This window comes from Poromitra crassiceps (assembly GCF_964638095.1).
Source record: "Poromitra crassiceps genome assembly, chromosome: 27".
Classification (NCBI taxonomy): domain Eukaryota; kingdom Metazoa; phylum Chordata; class Actinopteri; order Beryciformes; family Melamphaidae; genus Poromitra; species Poromitra crassiceps.
The window spans coordinates 17,786,192-17,803,781 of record NC_139650.1 but is presented as its reverse complement, the minus strand read 5'-3'; the positions used below and the strand labels follow the sequence as shown (position 1 = coordinate 17,803,781).

At 46.4% G+C, this 17,590-nt stretch overlaps 1 protein-coding gene across 1 annotated transcript in view; it reads left to right on the top strand.

The window, feature by feature from the left end:
* igsf21a (immunoglobin superfamily, member 21a) overlaps window positions 1-17,590 on the top strand; it is a gene marked incomplete at its 5' end in the record, with an annotated part of 443,028 nt that overhangs the window by 138,545 nt on the left and 286,893 nt on the right. The window contains one exon of the mRNA XM_083661710.1: window positions 16,648-16,760. Coding sequence (XP_083517836.1) covers window positions 16,648-16,760 — 113 coding nt within the window. The remainder of the gene's footprint in view (window positions 1-16,647; window positions 16,761-17,590) is intronic.

Here is a 17,590-nt window from a genome sequence, read left to right as displayed (position 1 = left end):
GGTGATTTGATTGGATCGTTCTGGAGATTGAAGTTGACATTGGCCAATCCTGGCGCTTGCTGAGAAGCTGAGAGCTTTCTGGAAAGCCCGACGACAGGCAGCTCGAGCGCAGCGCTGCATTCTCAGCGCTTGCTGAGAAGCTGAGTGCTTTCTGCAAAGCCCGACACCAACTAACGTTACGGGGTTAAATGCGGGGTTAACAGCCTTTTTTTTGCAAAGAAGACATTAGCCCGTGTAGCGGTTGTATACTGCGTTGTGTTTAAGTCAGATGACACTCAGACAAGGATCCTCTTTGGAGATAACCTCCGTGTATTCTGGTAAGACACACAGACAGTTGTCTGTCAGTTCTGCACAGTCAGCTCTCATCAACACAGCAATGTCATGTGTACATTGAGACGGGTAACGCAGACTTAAGGAATTGAACACTTAAACAATATAAAGAAATAAAAGCATAGAACATGTACCTGGTAAGACACACAGACAGTTGTCTGTCAGTTCTGCACAGTCAGCTCTCATCAACACAGCAATGTCATGTGTACTGAAACGTAACAACATTAGAGTTAGCTAACTAGTAGCTAAAGCACAAGGATGAATCACAACATTCTAAGATCGCCAACTACTTGAAATAGCTTGCGCCACACACAGTACAATCTCTCACAGCTTTACAAACCACATGTTGTGATTATAAGAAACGTATCTCCACATATAAGGCAACGAAAATGAAAATAAATTAAAGTTATTACCAGAAGCTCAGTACAAATCGACCTACCATTGAGACGGGTAACGCAGACTGAAGGCTTAACACGGGGTTACCCGTCAAGTTTACAGGGAGCCACTAATGCGATGTTCAGGTACCCCGAATAAAATAAGACTCCCTGAGATCAGTGTTATGTGTGTGAGTGTTATGTAAAACAGTACATAACACCATTTCAACACAAGCAATTGACAAATAATAAATTAAATTCAGTACACATTCAATATAACCAAATCTGGCTAGTAATGGCAAGTGGAATCCTTAACTCCGTTACACTCCCCCCTGCTGATCTCCACTTGCCCATACAAACTAAACCAAAATAATCACAGAACAAAAAGAATGAGACTGAGCTGTGACACCACCATGAAACAGAGCAACCCAGGTACCAACAACTTCATACAAAAAGGGAAGAGGGGAAAAAAATTGAGCCCAAAGTACTGTTCAGAACAGATCAGTGATACCAAGCATCCCAGTCAAAGACTATCCCTTAAGGATGAGAATGGAGAAGGCCTGCAAAGCCTCCTGACACCCATCGGAAAACATGCCCATTTACATGTCAAGCCACTCAAATATCACATTATCAAACAGCACAATCATTCTACCTGAACATCCACATCAGAATGCATCAGACACATCAGAAAGAAAAGAACAAAAACAAACCCCCCCCCAAAAACAGAAGAAGTCCAAACACATCCACACAAACACCAAAGCATAAAAAAAATTACTAGCGGCCAGCAAAAACTGTCTGGCGCATGTTTTGAATAAGCCTAAGAACAGGCTGAACAACCCTCCCACACCTTGTTCTCACCCCCAGTGTTCCGTCACTGAAAAGGTTACTTTCTGCCCCCGATGCGACTACAGAACCTGCATCAGAAGGTAGCATGCCAACTGGAGATGCAGATACAACAGATTGGGAGTCAGCTAAGACGGCAGAACACTCATTGTCCACAGTCAGGTCAAAAGAACTAGACCGGTCTGGTGTGTCAACAGCCCCACCCAAGTCACCCCCAGTCGGAACGTCAACCGCAACACTCGTCTGACCCCCATCAGAGGCTGGAAGCTGAGAGATCCATGAAATGGTTCTGTCCTCCGGTCCACAGTCTGGCAGCAGAACGGAATGCTCAACATCCACATCCAGCACAGACTCATCCACATCTCCGTCGGTCAGATCACTGACAAAAGAACCACAGGCGTCTTCAAGCTCAGTTGGGACAGGCAAGAAATTCACCGGCATGATCAGGTTCCTGTGGACCACTTTCTCTTGGTCTGTGGCACAGTTCCTGAGTCTGAAGGTATGAGTCCTCTCATGCTTCTCCACAACAGTGTAGAGGTGGCCCTCCCAGCGATCAGCCAGCTTCCTCCTTCCTCGCTCCCCCTTGTTAGCCAGAAGAACTCTGTCTCCAACATCCACGGGTGCACCCCTCAGCTTGCGGTTGTAAAGGTCAGTTTGCCTCTCCTGCTGCTTCGTGGTGGAGATCTGGGCAACTCTAATAGCATCTGCCAAGTCACGCCTGAGACACTGCACATAGGCATCGTAATCCACCACCTGATCATCCAAAAGCACAGAGCCAAACATCATGTCCACGGGCAATCTGGGGGCCCTGCCAAACATCAGTTGAAAAGGCGCAAAGCCCGTGGTCTCGTGCACTGTGGCATTATAGGAGAAGGTGAGCGATCTCAACAGCTGAGGCCATCTGTGTTTGGCCTTAGGTGGAAGGGCTCTGATCATATTTCCAAGGGTGCGATTGAACCTTTCAACCGCACCGTTGCCCATGGGGTGGTAAGGGGTCGTATGAGATTTCTCAACCCCAGCAACATGGAGCATCTCTGCAATCAGACTGCTTTCAAAGTTTGCCCCCCGATCCGAGTGCACCCGCTCAGGAAAGCCATACACGCAGAAGAAATTGTTCCAAAGTTGCTGAGCGACGGCCTTGGCTGACTGGTTGGGGCAGAGATAAGCCTGAGCCATCTTAGTAAAATGGTCAGTTACCACGAGTACGTCGAGGGACTTGTTGGAGGAGTCCTCGGCTGACCAAAAGTCGATGCAAACCAACTCAAGAGGTCTAGAGGTTTTGACACTCTCAAGTGGTGCCCTGGCCTCAGGCTCTGGAGACTTGCTGAACACACAGCGACGACAGCACCGCACATACTCCTTGACGTCTCCTTCCATCCCCTGCCAATAGAACCGCTGTCTGGCTAGGTAGACTGTCCGTCTCTGCCCTTGGTGACCAGCCTCATCATGGACACCTTTGAGAACCTTGTCCTTCAAAGCGGAGGGCACAACATATTGGTATGTGTTCCTCCTCGTCACAGCATCCTTAGAAGTGCGATACAGCACCCCCGCTTTGACGGTGAGCTTGTCCCAGCGCCGGAGGAGCCGCAGAGCATCAACAGGTTCATGCGGACGTTCCCGTCTTGACGGCCTCCTCTGCCGTTCCACAAAGTGAAGGACCCGACTCAAACAGGGATCAGCACGCTGCTTTGCCATCAGCTCGCCCCTAGGCAGAGGGCGGATCTCAGACAGCTCAGGTGGTTGGATTGACTGAATGAGCTGAGGCAAGAGGAGGGCATGGGGAGGCAGGCACTCTCGGTCCAACGACTGCTCCATAACAGCGGACACCTCCTGCCGTGAGATGCAGGAACCTGGTGACACCCTGACAGCGGCGCAATTACAGGCAGCCTGACCCACAGAGGCCCCGGCCCCAGGGCTGTCTGCCTCGGCGTCAAATGGGTGACAGGACCAGCGAAACACGTCCTGAACACAGTCAGGGTCCAAGGCATTTGCTTCCTTCAGCAGTGCACCATAAGGGACTTTTGTGAGGCGGTGAAGCATACTTGGCCGCACAAATGGCTCACGGCTGAGTGCGTCCGCCACCACATTTTTGGGGCCGGGAATGTACCTGATTTCAAAGTCGTATGGGGCCAGCTTCGACACCCATCTCTGCTCACAGGCATCAAGCTTCGGCTTGCTGAGGATGTATGTCAGGGGGTTGTTGTCAGTCCAGATGGTAAATGGCTGACCCCTCAGCCAGTGACTGAACTTTTCACAAACCGCCCATCTGAGCGCGAGGAACTCTAGCCTGTGAGCTGGATAGCGTGATTGGGCATAGTTGAGCGATTTACTGGCAAATGCGACAGGTCGTGCAACATCGTCACCATCAGTCAGTTGAGACAACACCGCCCCGAGGCCATTAGAGGAGGCATCAACCGACAGCAGGAAAGGCTTACTGAAGTCGGGATGGGCAAGGGTGGCATTGTCCAACAAAGCCTGCTTTAGCTTCCTGAAAGCCTCACCGCACTCCGGAGTCCAGTCAGCCGATGAGAGCTTCCTAACCACAGGTGGGTTCCTTTTACCCTTGGTGTGTCGCGGCCGCTTCATACCAGCCGTCAGCGCAAACAGAGGCTTGCTGATGCGGGAGAACCCCTCAAAGAACTGTTGATAGAATCCGACCATCCCCAGGAAGGATCTGATCTTGGAAGGAGAAGGTATGTTGGTGCCCTCATCTATCAAATCCGCCTCACCCAGGTCGACAATGGCTTTGACCTTCTCTGGGTCGGTGGAGATGCCATCCTTCCCCACGATGTGCCCCAGAAACTTCACAGATGGCTTCATGAAGTGGCACTTTTTTGGAGCTAGCTTCAGGTTATGTGCCCTCAACCTCTCGAACACCATCTCTAGCCTCTGCAGCGCCAGCTGTTCATCTGGAGCGAACACGAGGATGTCATCCAGGTAACACAGGAGGCTCAAGAAGTTTTGATCACCGAAGATAGCCATCATCATCCTCATGAACGTGGCCGGGCTGTTGCACAGCCCCTGCGGGAGCCTGTTGTACTCGTAGAGTCCAAAAGGAGAGGTGAACGCGGTGAACTTCTTGTCCTCCTCGTGGACCTCTACATTGTAGTACCCAGAGGTCAAGTCCATCGTTGAGAAGAAGGCATTCCCCCCAAGAGCAGCCAAGGAGTCAGCCTGGTGAGGCAGGGGATGCGCATCTTTGATAGTGCGTGCATTCAGCCAACGGAAATCTGTGCAGAGCCGCAGCTCCCCATTCTTCTTCCAGACCAATACAAGTGGTGAAGCGTACTCACTTGCAGATTTCCTTATGATTTCACGCTCCTCCATCTCATTCAAGGCCATCCTCAGCTTCTCATAGTGTGATGGGGCCAGACGGCGATATGGGAGCCTGAAGGGTTTACTGTCGCTCAGCCGGATGCGGTGGACGAAGTCTTTGGCCTTTCCACAGTCCAAACTGTGACGGGAGAAGATGGATTCGTACTCAGCCAACAGATCGACAAGCTTCGTCCTCCAGAGTGGAGACAGATTCTCAGAGTCAATGTCAATGTCCTTCAGCCCCAAGTCAGAGAGTTTTGAACTGCTTAGTCTATGTAGGTCAGAGGACTCAGAGCCCACAGTCAAGCTCTTTTCACTGCCAGTCTGAGTCTGATCAACAGTCCTGGTCACTGTACACTTCACATCATCAGGTTTGTCATTCACATACAAGTAGTCAGTGTCAAAGTCCTCCAGTGCCACACAAGGGGACACATCAGCGATCTTACAGTTGCGTCTTAATGTCACAGGTCTAGTGGAGGGGTTAATGACTCTCACTGGGACCCACCCATCGCCCCACAACGGTGTCACAACCCGTCCCACCATGACTGTTCGTGGCACTGTTCGTGACTCACTCGGCTCCACAACAACTGTGCTGCCGGCAGAGAGACACTCATGGCTAGGCAGGCGACCCCAAACCAAGTGCTCCTGCATGGGCTCCAGGGTCACAGCATGCTTCAGTTTGACAGTGCCCACCCTGCCAGAGCACTCAGTGCCTCTCCATTCTTCCACAGAGGCCAGCAGCTGAAGCAAGTTTTTCTCCTCCACAGACGACTGATCTGAAAGAGACACTTTCTCCCAGAATTCCCCAGAATGTTTCAGCACCCGAATGAGATGTTTGATAACGTTGCTGCCAAGAATGAGATCATCACTTTGGCCCTCCACAATGAGTGTGGGGACTGAGATGTGACAGTCAAGCACTTTCATCTGAAGCTCACACACTCCAACGGGACTCGTTCTTAAACCCCCACATCCAACCAACACAACTGAAGTGGGAGAGATAGAGTCAGGGGAAACAACATTGGCCTGCACCAAGAGAGGAAGCCTGTGAGAGCTCAAAGAACAGGCCATTGAGCCACTGTCCAACATGGCTCGAAGCTCCACAACATCCTGGACTAAGACATTAGTGTGGAAAAGATTGTCTGTTGCAGATATCCTCTGCGTGTTTTGAAATATCACCGTAGAGTCTTCACATGTTGAAGCACAGAACTGTGAATAAACAGATTCAAGGTCAATATCTTCTTGATCATGTGGGGACATGTCATCTGGCCCTCCACTAGTCCCCTGCTCATGTGGGCCAATTAGTTTCCCTGCTGATTGGGACTGCCAGGCTGAGCAGCAGGTGGGTTGGCAGCTGGGGTGATGGGACATGTCACTGCTTGATGACCAGCAGCATGGCAGCGGAAGCAAAGGCGCTCTCTCCTACAGTGGGACACCGTGTCATGGCTGTCACTCCCACAGATGACACATGGGCCCCGGGGCCTGGGGCGGGGGTCAGAGCCAAGTCTAGGTGCCCTGGGATGCTGATTGGTCTCCCGCTGCAGTAAACGCTCCAGAAGGGTGATAACATGCTCCAGTGACTGACCCTCATTTGGAAGTGTCCGGGTGGCCGCATTTGCCGGAGGGGCGGGAGGGCTCTCCGCAATCTGAACATGGGTGTGCAAAACTCTTGCAGCCTGCGTGGGTTGCGAACTGTCAGCTGGGCATGTGGACTGGCGCTGCTGGAGACGCCTCCTGCGGTGGTGCTCATCCAGCCGCACCTGAACATCAGTGGCCGTCCACTCCTCTAGTGGCCTGCAGTTGAAGATTAGTGACAGATCAGGATCGGGACAATGAGTGATGAACATGACTGTCACCTCACGAGAAGGGCTATCAAGAGCTTTGCCTTGTCTCCTCAGTCCCTCCATTGCAATGTCAAGGGCCATGTTAAGTCGAATCCAATAGTCAACAGCTGTCTCAGTCGGGTGGGGCTTTGTGTCATAGAAGTCGGCAAGAGGCATAAAAGACGACACAGAGTCGCTAAAGTGCTGTCTGAGTATGTCAAACACAGGTTGTGGGCCTGACCTCAAGTCTAGGGAAGGTCTGCTACGTAGCCCGACTGTCACCACATCCCGTGCCCTCCCCCGTAGCTTGCCCAATACCTCCCCCACCTGGTCACATAACTGAATGCCCCTCCGACCCAAATAAATCCTAATGGATTCTTCCCACTCAGAGATTGTAAGTCTGTCAGTGTTATCCCCCCTGAAAGGGTGTGGCTCATAGCTATCATGGCTAACCGTTAGGTTAACCCTAGAAAGATCAGCTATGTTTGAATGAGTCATGTTCACATTACTAGCTGGGATGGACTTAAGGCAAGAGACAATATTTTCACCAATACTCGCCCCTATTTGCTTCACCAAGTCACTGAGAAGAGAAACTGGAACATGCTCATCATCCTCCTGACCAGCAGGTGACTGTCCCCCTGATCCCACATCGGCAGTGGCACATGCATTATCAGACACTCCATGATACACCCTGGCAGGATGAGGGGTAGATGTCATGAGATTAACCCCAGAAAGCCCACCCACAGTCGGGACCCCACCAAACCACATCCCTGAGCCCCTACCAATAGTGGACACATTAGGTACATCTATTCCCCTACCAATACCAGACACATTAGGTATCTCCATCATCAGTGAAATTAAGAAAGGAAAGAAAGGAAAAAAAAAACGCTAATGTACAGGCCACTCCAAATTATCACACTACAGAGAAAAGATGAGGATCTTTTTCTTTTCTTTTTTTTTTCAGTAGGCTATATATGTATATATATATATATCATTTTTTTTTTTTTTTTTTACATCCACATTTTAAAATGACACCCTAAATATGCCAATTGCATGTACACACAGTCTTCCTTTAATTATCTTAGTGGGAAATCGATCCACCTTTGCGTGTGTGTGTGTGTGTGTGTGTGTGTGTGTGTGTGTGTGTGTGTAGTCTGCAAACTTAAAATGGGCGTGGCTATAATAGACTGCAAGTCACAATTGCGACAGTGGAAAAGCCGATTCAAACGGGTAGAGGGCAGCGAGGAGTCAGCTCTGTCCCACGTCGAGTCCACAGCAGCACATGGACGAATATCCGGGTCACGGCACCATTGTAGCGGTTGTATACTGCGTTGTGTTTAAGTCAGATGACACTCAGACAAGGATCCTCTTTGGAGATAACCTCCGTGTATTCTGGTAAGACACACAGACAGTTGTCTGTCAGTTCTGCACAGTCAGCTCTCATCAACACAGCAATGTCATGTGTACATTGAGACGGGTAACGCAGACTTAAGGAATTGAACACTTAAACAATATAAAGAAATAAAAGCATAGAACATGTACCTGGTAAGACACACAGACAGTTGTCTGTCAGTTCTGCACAGTCAGCTCTCATCAACACAGCAATGTCATGTGTACTGAAACGTAACAACATTAGAGTTAGCTAACTAGTAGCTAAAGCACAAGGATGAATCACAACATTCTAAGATCGCCAACTACTTGAAATAGCTTGCGCCACACACAGTACAATCTCTCACAGCTTTACAAACCACATGTTGTGATTATAAGAAACGTATCTCCACATATAAGGCAACGAAAATGAAAATAAATTAAAGTTATTACCAGAAGCTCAGTACAAATCGACCTACCATTGAGACGGGTAACGCAGACTGAAGGCTTAACACGGGGTTACCCGTCAAGTTTACAGGGAGCCACTAATGCGATGTTCAGGTACCCCGAATAAAATAAGACTCCCTGAGATCAGTGTTATGTGTGTGAGTGTTATGTAAAACAGTACATAACACCATTTCAACACAAGCAATTGACAAATAATAAATTAAATTCAGTACACATTCAATATAACCAAATCTGGCTAGTAATGGCAAGTGGAATCCTTAACTCCGTTACACCCGCATCTATTCTTGTACAAAACATAATTTTCTGCAAAGTATTAGTAAAGTTATAAGTGAAGATCGATTCACAAGGATCTGACAGCTGTCTCCGCCATTTGTTTTTTTTGAGGTAACCAAAGGCTTTTAGTAAGAGAGTTGCCATGGCAACCAATAACCCATGGCCATGGGTTATTGTATGGCTGTGAACCAATCAGATTGCTTGATTTGAGAGAGCCGTTTTATAAATATATATATATATATATATATATATATATATATATATATGAGGGATCAGCCGAGAACCATTTTGGTAAACAAACCGCGTCACTGGGTGGCAACGGCAATGGAACCCTATGGAGCCCAAGTGGCGCGAGGCTTGAGTGGCTGACTCTAGCCAGTTAACTCTGTTTACATTTTAAAAACTGCGACAGTTCACACAACTTTAACATGACATGTATATACATCAAACTCTGAGCTACTTCTGCTCTCACTCAGAATGTCAAAATATAAGCGATGTGATGTATAGTTTTTGAGTGACACTAAAGTGTTCACACAAGTGCAGTAACGTTAATGGAATGCGGTCCAAAAAAAGCATGGCAATGGAAATGCGGTAAAACAACAACAACAACAACAAAAACGTCCGGTTAAGCGCTTACACGCTGCCAGAAGGTCCGATGTAGAAAATGTTGTAACCGTTGACATCCTATATATACACATACACTCCTACACACGCGGACTGCATAATCGGGCACATCGGGCAAATGCCCGGTGGCCTGGCCTGCAATTTTTCTTTTTCTTTTTGGTGTCCGCAGTCAGGCCACTCACTGAACAGCAGGCCCGGCGCTGCCTACTGGTTTACTAGTGGTTTTATTACTTTATTAGTTAGTCTGAAGTAATAATTACACTTCAGGGTTAAAGTGGGTGCATCTCATTGTAAAATTGGACTCGGCCCAAATTGGGCTTCAAATGGCCCAAATTGGGCTTCAAACCGCCCAAATCTGGCTTAAAACGACCCAAATTGGGCTTAAAACGGCCCAAATTGAGCTTCAAACGGCCCAAATCGGGCTTCAAACGACAAAAATTGGGCTTCAAACGGCCCAAATTGGGCTTCAAACGGCCCAAATTTTTCGGCGCGCGTCGGCCTGTATCTGCCTGGCCTGCTTGGTATCTAACGCCCTACACATACATTCCTCCAAATCATTTCAGTAGACATCCTTGTATTTTCATGTATTTATAGTTGCGTTGCCGCCACTGGAAAGTTTATATCTTTGTGAGGTTTTGTTATTTGCATTTTTTGAAACCCATGATGTCAGTTAGCAGAGGCGGTACAGCCTTGGTGAGTGTCACACTGTTTCCCACTCAGTTGAGTGTCAGTTGGCGTTTCTTTTTCCTGTGCTGTGCATTGCTCCCAGCTTTCAGGAGGCGTCAGAGAGGGACGGTGATGAGCTCAGGTGCTCCTCTGGCGGCTTGGTAGTAAGTGGCTGGGCTTTTCTCTGAGAGTATCAGCTCTGTGTTAATGACATGCAGGTTCATCCATTCAATTTGACTCTAGAGAGAATCTCTCTTCTGTCTGCTGATTCAATTAAGATTCTGTAATAACCATATCTAGACGCACCGACAGTCACCTTGATCTGTGTCTTCCAAAGCAGAGACCCCAGACTATCACATTTTAAAGGCAAGTAGCCTACTACTGAATCTCAGTATTGGAAGAATAAGTTTTCCCCATGTTACTTACATGCTGTTACATCGCAATTACAGCAATTCCCCCTGCTGACCCAGTCATTGTTCCACCCCCAACGATTTGGTTTGTTCCAGGCTGTAGGAATAACATTTGAATTATTCTATGCAAGGGATCAGCCGAGCAGCATTTTGGCAAACAAACCGCGTCACTGGGTGGCAACGGCAATGGAGCCCTATGGAGCCTGAGTTTGAGTGTCTGACTCTCGCCGGCTGACCGTGTTTACAATTTAAAAACTGCGACAGTTCAAACTATTTGGCTACTTCTGCTCTCACTCAGAATGTCAAAATATAAGCGATGTGATGTATAGTTTTTGAGATATTAACGTTTGTTTGGCACAACTCATACTATTAACTACCACGGGGTTACGTTATTGTGTCGTCGTATATTTGGACAGCAGGTCTTAGTTGCACATGGGAGGTCATCTCTTTACGCTGATGCCATCATCACAATAACAAAAAAAACACAGGTGTGCTTTGGTTCATGGTTTATAGAGGGACGGCAGTAGCTCAGGAGGATGAGTTGTCGTCTGGGAATCGGAAGGTTCCCGGTTCAAGGCTGGCTCCTCCCGGCAGCGTGTCAAAGTGTCCTTGAGCAAAACACTGAACTCTTAACTGGTTGGCGGCACCTTGCATGGCTGCCGCCGCCATCGGTGTGTGGATGTGAATGAATGGGTGAATGTAACTAAGAAGTGCTTCGTCAGACTGGACAAAGCACTATAAATGCAGTCGATTTACCATTTCACCATTAACGAATGAAACAAATCATTCATGCTTTGAAACGGATTTGAAACTCATATTTAGTTGTTCCATGCACACTGCTAGTATTGAAAGCTCTGTTAAACATTAACAGCAGTGGGGTGACAGAGACGTTCTGGTGTCACTATAATCAATGTGAATAAGTAGAGTGAAGGACTTGATTTAGACTATGTGCTGCTACACAAACGCTGTTCCCAATGCTTCAAGTGATCAAGTGCAAGGTCCTATTGATATACAGTATGTATATCATCAAATAAAAGATGAATTTTTTTGGCAAGATCTGCAAGCGTCGCTGTGGTGATCGCCTATAAATCACGTGTGTGTGTGTCCATGACTGTGACTAATTTCTGTTGATGAAGTTTGAGTCCCTGTAGGTAGGTGGCGCTCTTGTCTTTGTCCTGCCATAGTGCCTGCCGTATCACCGCGCATGCCGACTACCCAGTTCTATTTCCTATGCGGACATTTATTCAAATGAAGAAGTCACGGGTGATTACTGTAACATGTTTTCATGCTCATGCTTCTGTATGTAATGCGTAGGCTCCATTAGCTGCCTACAGCTTGCCAGTTTGTTCAGAGCTCCACTGGGGACGATGTAATACATCCAGTCTAGTGGAAAGCGCTCAGCCTCACACTCAACGTCACTGTGCCGACAGTGACCATGCAGCGATGAAGAGCCCGTCTCCAGAGCCACCATTATACTTTCTTAACGGAATGGGGCATTAAAATGTCCATGTATTCATCTGAAATTTGACGTGTAGATACTTAGACATGTCCGAATTAATCCCATAACCAGCTGGCGTTCGCTGAAAGGAAAAGCGCCACAAAAAGAGGAGAAAATGCGTCAGTGCGGATGGTGGCCACCTCAGGACACAGTTCCGCTACAGAGTTTAGTTTCTCTGGTTTCTAAGAAATACTTTTTTTTTTTTTTTACATTTTCTGATCGGGCTGCCCTTGGCTATGGAAATAACAGCACTCCCCTTTAAAACAGTATATTTAATCAATGTTTTAACAATTAATTTGAACAATCTTTTTGATCTCGTTATGCATCACTTCACTGAATTTGATGGACATTTCTTCTGAACTTCCTGTCTGCAATAGTTGCCGTCTCGGTGCCTTTCAATTGGCTGTGCTTTTATTCTCTGTATTGATTAAACAGGCAAGGGCACACAGCTTCAGGCTAATAAGATAGAGGGCTTCAACAAAGTCTACTCAGTGAAACAGGTGCTATGTGTGGCCATTCATGTAAATGGCTCGAAGCAAGAAGCATATCTCACAGTATGCTATTCACTTTATGTTCCAACGCAGGGGTCACCCAATGACTCCCTGTTGTGTTGCCACTTCCTGTGACAGTACAGTACTTATATTGTGTTCATTGTCTTAACTGTGGTCAACACTGCTGTGGGGGATTGAGGTGTGTGCAGAGTGCAGACCCCTAAGAGCCAGAGTCAGACTAGGAATGAAACAGACGGCAAACTGGCTCAAGTGGGCGGGGCTACATAAGGTGAACACTTTTTCACTCTGATTTCCCACATTATGTCTCTGCTTTTTGGAATATGTCATGAATTTGAGAAAACGGAATAAATACACTGATGCAAAAAATAACTGCTATGTAGTGAGGTCTCTAGACCATAGTTCAAGCAGAAGGCCATTCGTGCATAATCTAATCCGATCACCCCTGACGTCAATCAAGTTCTAGTATGACGTGGTCAGTCAAAGTCTTAGTATGACGTCCGTAATGACGTCAGATATGACGTCAGTTAATTCTCATATATATAGCAAGGGTTCTACGTCACCTCTCTCTCTCTGGCCGATCATAACAGCAGCAGCTTCACAGCAGTCCATCTCCCTTGAGCCCTCCTCCGGAGCGTTGTTTTGCACCATATCCGGAGACCGAATCAGCACCCTCAAGCCTTGGGGATCTCCTAGCCTAAGCAGATGCCCTCCTCTTGCCTCAAGAGCAGCGCCACCGGCTAATGGAGTCATGCGCCAAAGCATTTGCCATGCATGCCGATTGCTAAATAAAGTTTGTTAAATCCTACGAACTGGCCTCTCATGATTGAAATAATTACAGGGAAATCATGTTGGCAAGGAGTGATGACAGTGGTGTTAGCTAAAGGTTAGAGAAGCAGTTGTAACCTGGACGTTTGCTGGTTTGAATCCCCAAACCAGATTTATTTTAAACAAAAACAAAATATGTGCAGGGGCAATGAATAAGTTACACTTATTACAGTTATTAGTTATTACGTTACTACTATCAGGGGGCTCCTGATTGAGGATGTAAAACAACAGCAGTAGCGAGCACACTTCAAAATTGAAATCAAGGTGCAGGGCCAAGGTAGAAACGTACAAAAAAGAACAAAAGGCCAGCACTCAAAAAAGTCCACAGTTTCAGCGGGTAGCCTTCATCAGTCTTCATCATCCCTCAACGCTGATGAAGGCTACCCGCTGAAATGCGTTCGTTGTGCTGTACAAGCTAAGTATTAAAAAAACCTAAAGGACTTTTTTGAGTGCTGGCCTTTTCTTCTTTTTTGTACTTAAAGGATACCTTCACCCAAAAATGAAAATGAAGTCATTCTACTACATCTACATCTACTCACTCCCATGCCGGTGGAAGGTCAGGTGAAGTTTTTTCAGGGCCTAAAATTCACTTTGCAAACCGATTTTGGGGGGGATTTATAGATTTTGGGGGAATTATTTTCAGCCCATACAGCGATAACCGACATATCTGCTTCTCCTGTTCGACAAGCGATAATAATTTCACATTTTTGTATTTAAAAAAGGAAGTTCTTAACCTGTAGTTTATGCACACCTGAGTCTAAATTACTATGGCTTTTGTCATTGTGTTTTATCTGCAGACTGTCGTTTTCACACCGGAACGTTCAGGTCGACTTAACTGAGTTTTAGGGCCAAACACGGCGCGACTGGGTCAGTGTGAACATGCCACTCGAACTCGTAGTCGACGTAATTCACTCGCTCTCGGTTCAGCTGGAGAGGGTGGTTTTCGGAGCGGCTTGCGTCGCCCTAACCCTACCCTAAATACGGCGCGAGTGATGTGTGAACGCGCGCCGACTTCAGCTCGTTCTAATGCTGTATTTCTAATGTTAACGTCAATTCGGCGTTCACAAACATTGCATAAACAGTTATTGGCCAAATTACCACCAAGGGCATAGCAAGCCTAGCGTTACAAACGTTAATGTTTACAACTTACCTGGCTGTTCGGCGATAATATCTGCGTATGGTGAGGGCTTCACGGTTCAACAGAAAGAATCTGCGCCTTGTCCTGCTTTGTCTGGAGATTCGCATCCGCCGCCTCCATTACATGAAAACATTGTTTTCCAGATGCAGCCGTGCCTCGTTTTCAAATTCAACACTTTACCGATATTGAAAGAGACAAACGATGTAAAATGCAAAAAGCAGTACCAAGAGCAAACGGCGTTGTTCATTCTCCATTCTCCATCTAGGGACAAATATTGCAAACTAGCAATAAATGTCAGGATATATAACAAAGACTGTGAATGCTCTATGTTTATGTATCTGTCCCTATAGAAATAAACTTTTCAATCAATCGTTCAGTTCTGTTTACATCCCGGGCTTCCTTTCCGGGTGGAATTACGCTATACGCGTCTACTTCCGTCTGGTTGGCATGGATACATGACGCTCCACTCTGTAGAACGACGGCCTGGGCGCGGTGATAAAAAACACATGTGAAACGGAGCCGCTCTAGTTGAAAATTGAAACATTGTATACTTTTCACTGCTGCGGCAGCGCCTGGCTCGACCCAAATATGTGTGAAAACGACCTAAGCAGCAGCTATAGGCTTTCGGTTCTATCAAAGCCTTTATTTTTTGTTGTATTGAGTGATACACTACTAAAACACTCATATTATATCAGAAGTGTTCTTTGTTTTGTGTTCACAATCGTGATGTCAGTTAGATGTGGTTAGGTCAGAGCTATGGAATATTAAATCACTACATCTGCTAGTGCTTTCTTACTGGCATGTTACTGGCAACTAAACCTGTTTGAATTTTGCATTGGGGACAGTTCTATTGAAGTGAATGGGCAAGCATGGAAAGTCCCACTATAAACCATTATGTGTTGTTTAACTTTTTATTGAACAATGCTTCCAAAAGATTAAAGAAAAGACATTATCTGATGTTGACTGATCTTTTATGTAAATGTGATCATGTGACTGTCTAGCAGCTGTATGTAGCTCAACTCAAGAGCTAGATTAGCTAACTACACCATGATACATGACGGAAGAGGCATCAGTCAATATCACATCATGTTTTGTTTAATCAGGTGGAAGCATTTTTCATTCAAAGGTGAAACAACACAGATATGATGGTTTATAGAGGGACTTACCCTGCCCGCACTTTAACGTTAGCTCCGCCGTAACGTTAGCCCATTGTTTTTGGAGCCACCGACCGACACAAACCCAATTTTAAGCTCTGTTTTTAGTCCACAAAACATTCATGGAGTTTTCCAAGGAAACAGAGTTACAGTGTCCTAAACAATTGAAGTGAATCCAAGTCTCCAGAAGGATGCCAAGTTGATTTGAAAAGACATAATTTACACCCGGTTTTTAGCTGACATCTTCGCTGTACTGTAGCTGTGAACTGAAAGTTGCGACAATAAAAGTCCAACACACACAGCCCTTCACAATAAAAGTTGCTATACAGTATATCCATACATAAAGATTCCAGAGAAGCCATTATTAGACTCTGCATCTTGTATTGATTTTTTCATCTTTGTGTGTGCCCATGGTTTCCCCCCCAGTGGTGATGGTAGTTTGTGTGTCTGTGTGTGCGTGCATGTGTGTGTGTGCGTGTGTGTGTGTGTGTGCGTGTGCGTGTGTGTGTGTGTCTGTGTGTGTGTGTGTGTGTGTGTGTGTGTGTGTGTGTGTGCGCGCACACACGTGTGCCTGCATTTACTTCAATTGTTTGGGAGAATGCTGTCCCCTGGAAAACTCTACAACTGCTTTGTGGACTAAAAAACGTCACCTGACCTTCCACTGGCGTAGAGGGGAGGAGTTAGTGACTGAATTCTCATTTCTGGGTGAACATACATCTCCTTTAAAAGCCATGCAGCCACTCGCGTGGGCGGAGCTGCTCAGTGGCCACCAGGCAGAAGGTTGATACAGGCCAGCTCCCAGGTGTAAAGTGGATAATTAAGCCTGGATCACAGCCTACCTGCAAACCGAGGACTCAGCCAATCTTCCCTGGATTTAACAACGATGCAGAGTTGAAATGCATGAATGCTTCATCACTGTTGGCCCTTTTCTACTTTGTTTCAGTGGGAGGAAAATAACCCACCAACAAAGCGTTTGTTGTTTTACTGTTTCACACGGTTAATCAAACTCTTGTCGGCACTGTCTTTCAGGATACTTGACAGTTACCATCGAGCCCCTGCCTCCTGTCGTCGTGGGAGAGACTGTTACTCTCAAGTGTAACTTCAAAACGGACGGAAGGCTTCGAGAGATCGTTTGGTACCGGGTGAGTAAGCCTCTCCACGCTTCCAATGCCATTAAGCAGCCAAGGATGTATGTAGCCTCCAGCAGCACACTGTACTGCGTCCCTCAATACCAATAGTCATAATGCACCTTTATTGTTGGGTTGGGAGAGCAAGCATGCTCTGTCATACTCCCACTGTTAGAAAAGGAGCTATCATTCTGTCCAGCTGTACAGGAGGCATCACTGGCTGTTTGCTTGGGAACCTGATTTCTCAATCGGCTGGTCATTGCCATCATGTGTTAATAGTTCACAGCTGGCGACTCTACAGTTGGTACAATCCCAGTTGGTGTATTACACCATTCAGTTAGCGTACAGGAAAACCTCTACAGATGGCATTTACGTTGCTGAGCTGGCCCACAAAAACCGATATGCCCTTATCTTTTGTATGACAATGAAGATGATGTAAAAGAGAGGAAAAGAAGGGGGAAATGACAGTTTGCAGAGTGTGAGTGATTAGTTTCACGTCACTGATGAGCACTTGAACTGGAAAGAGGCAGCAGCTGCCAGTAGGCCACGCCCTCCATACTCTTTTGGCAGGGGGGGGGGGATTTTGCCTTTATTAATAGGACAGTAGGCAGACAGGAAAGGTGGGTTTGTATATATACCTATCTATATATCTATATATATCTATATATATCTATATATCTATATATATATATATATATATATATATATATATATATATATATATATATATATAGATATATACATAGATATAGATATAGGTATAGATATAGATACTAGCTACTACTGCTATATCATATATAGCAGGCCAAATTGCCCCCCTCAATGTGTGACTGTTTCTCTCTTGA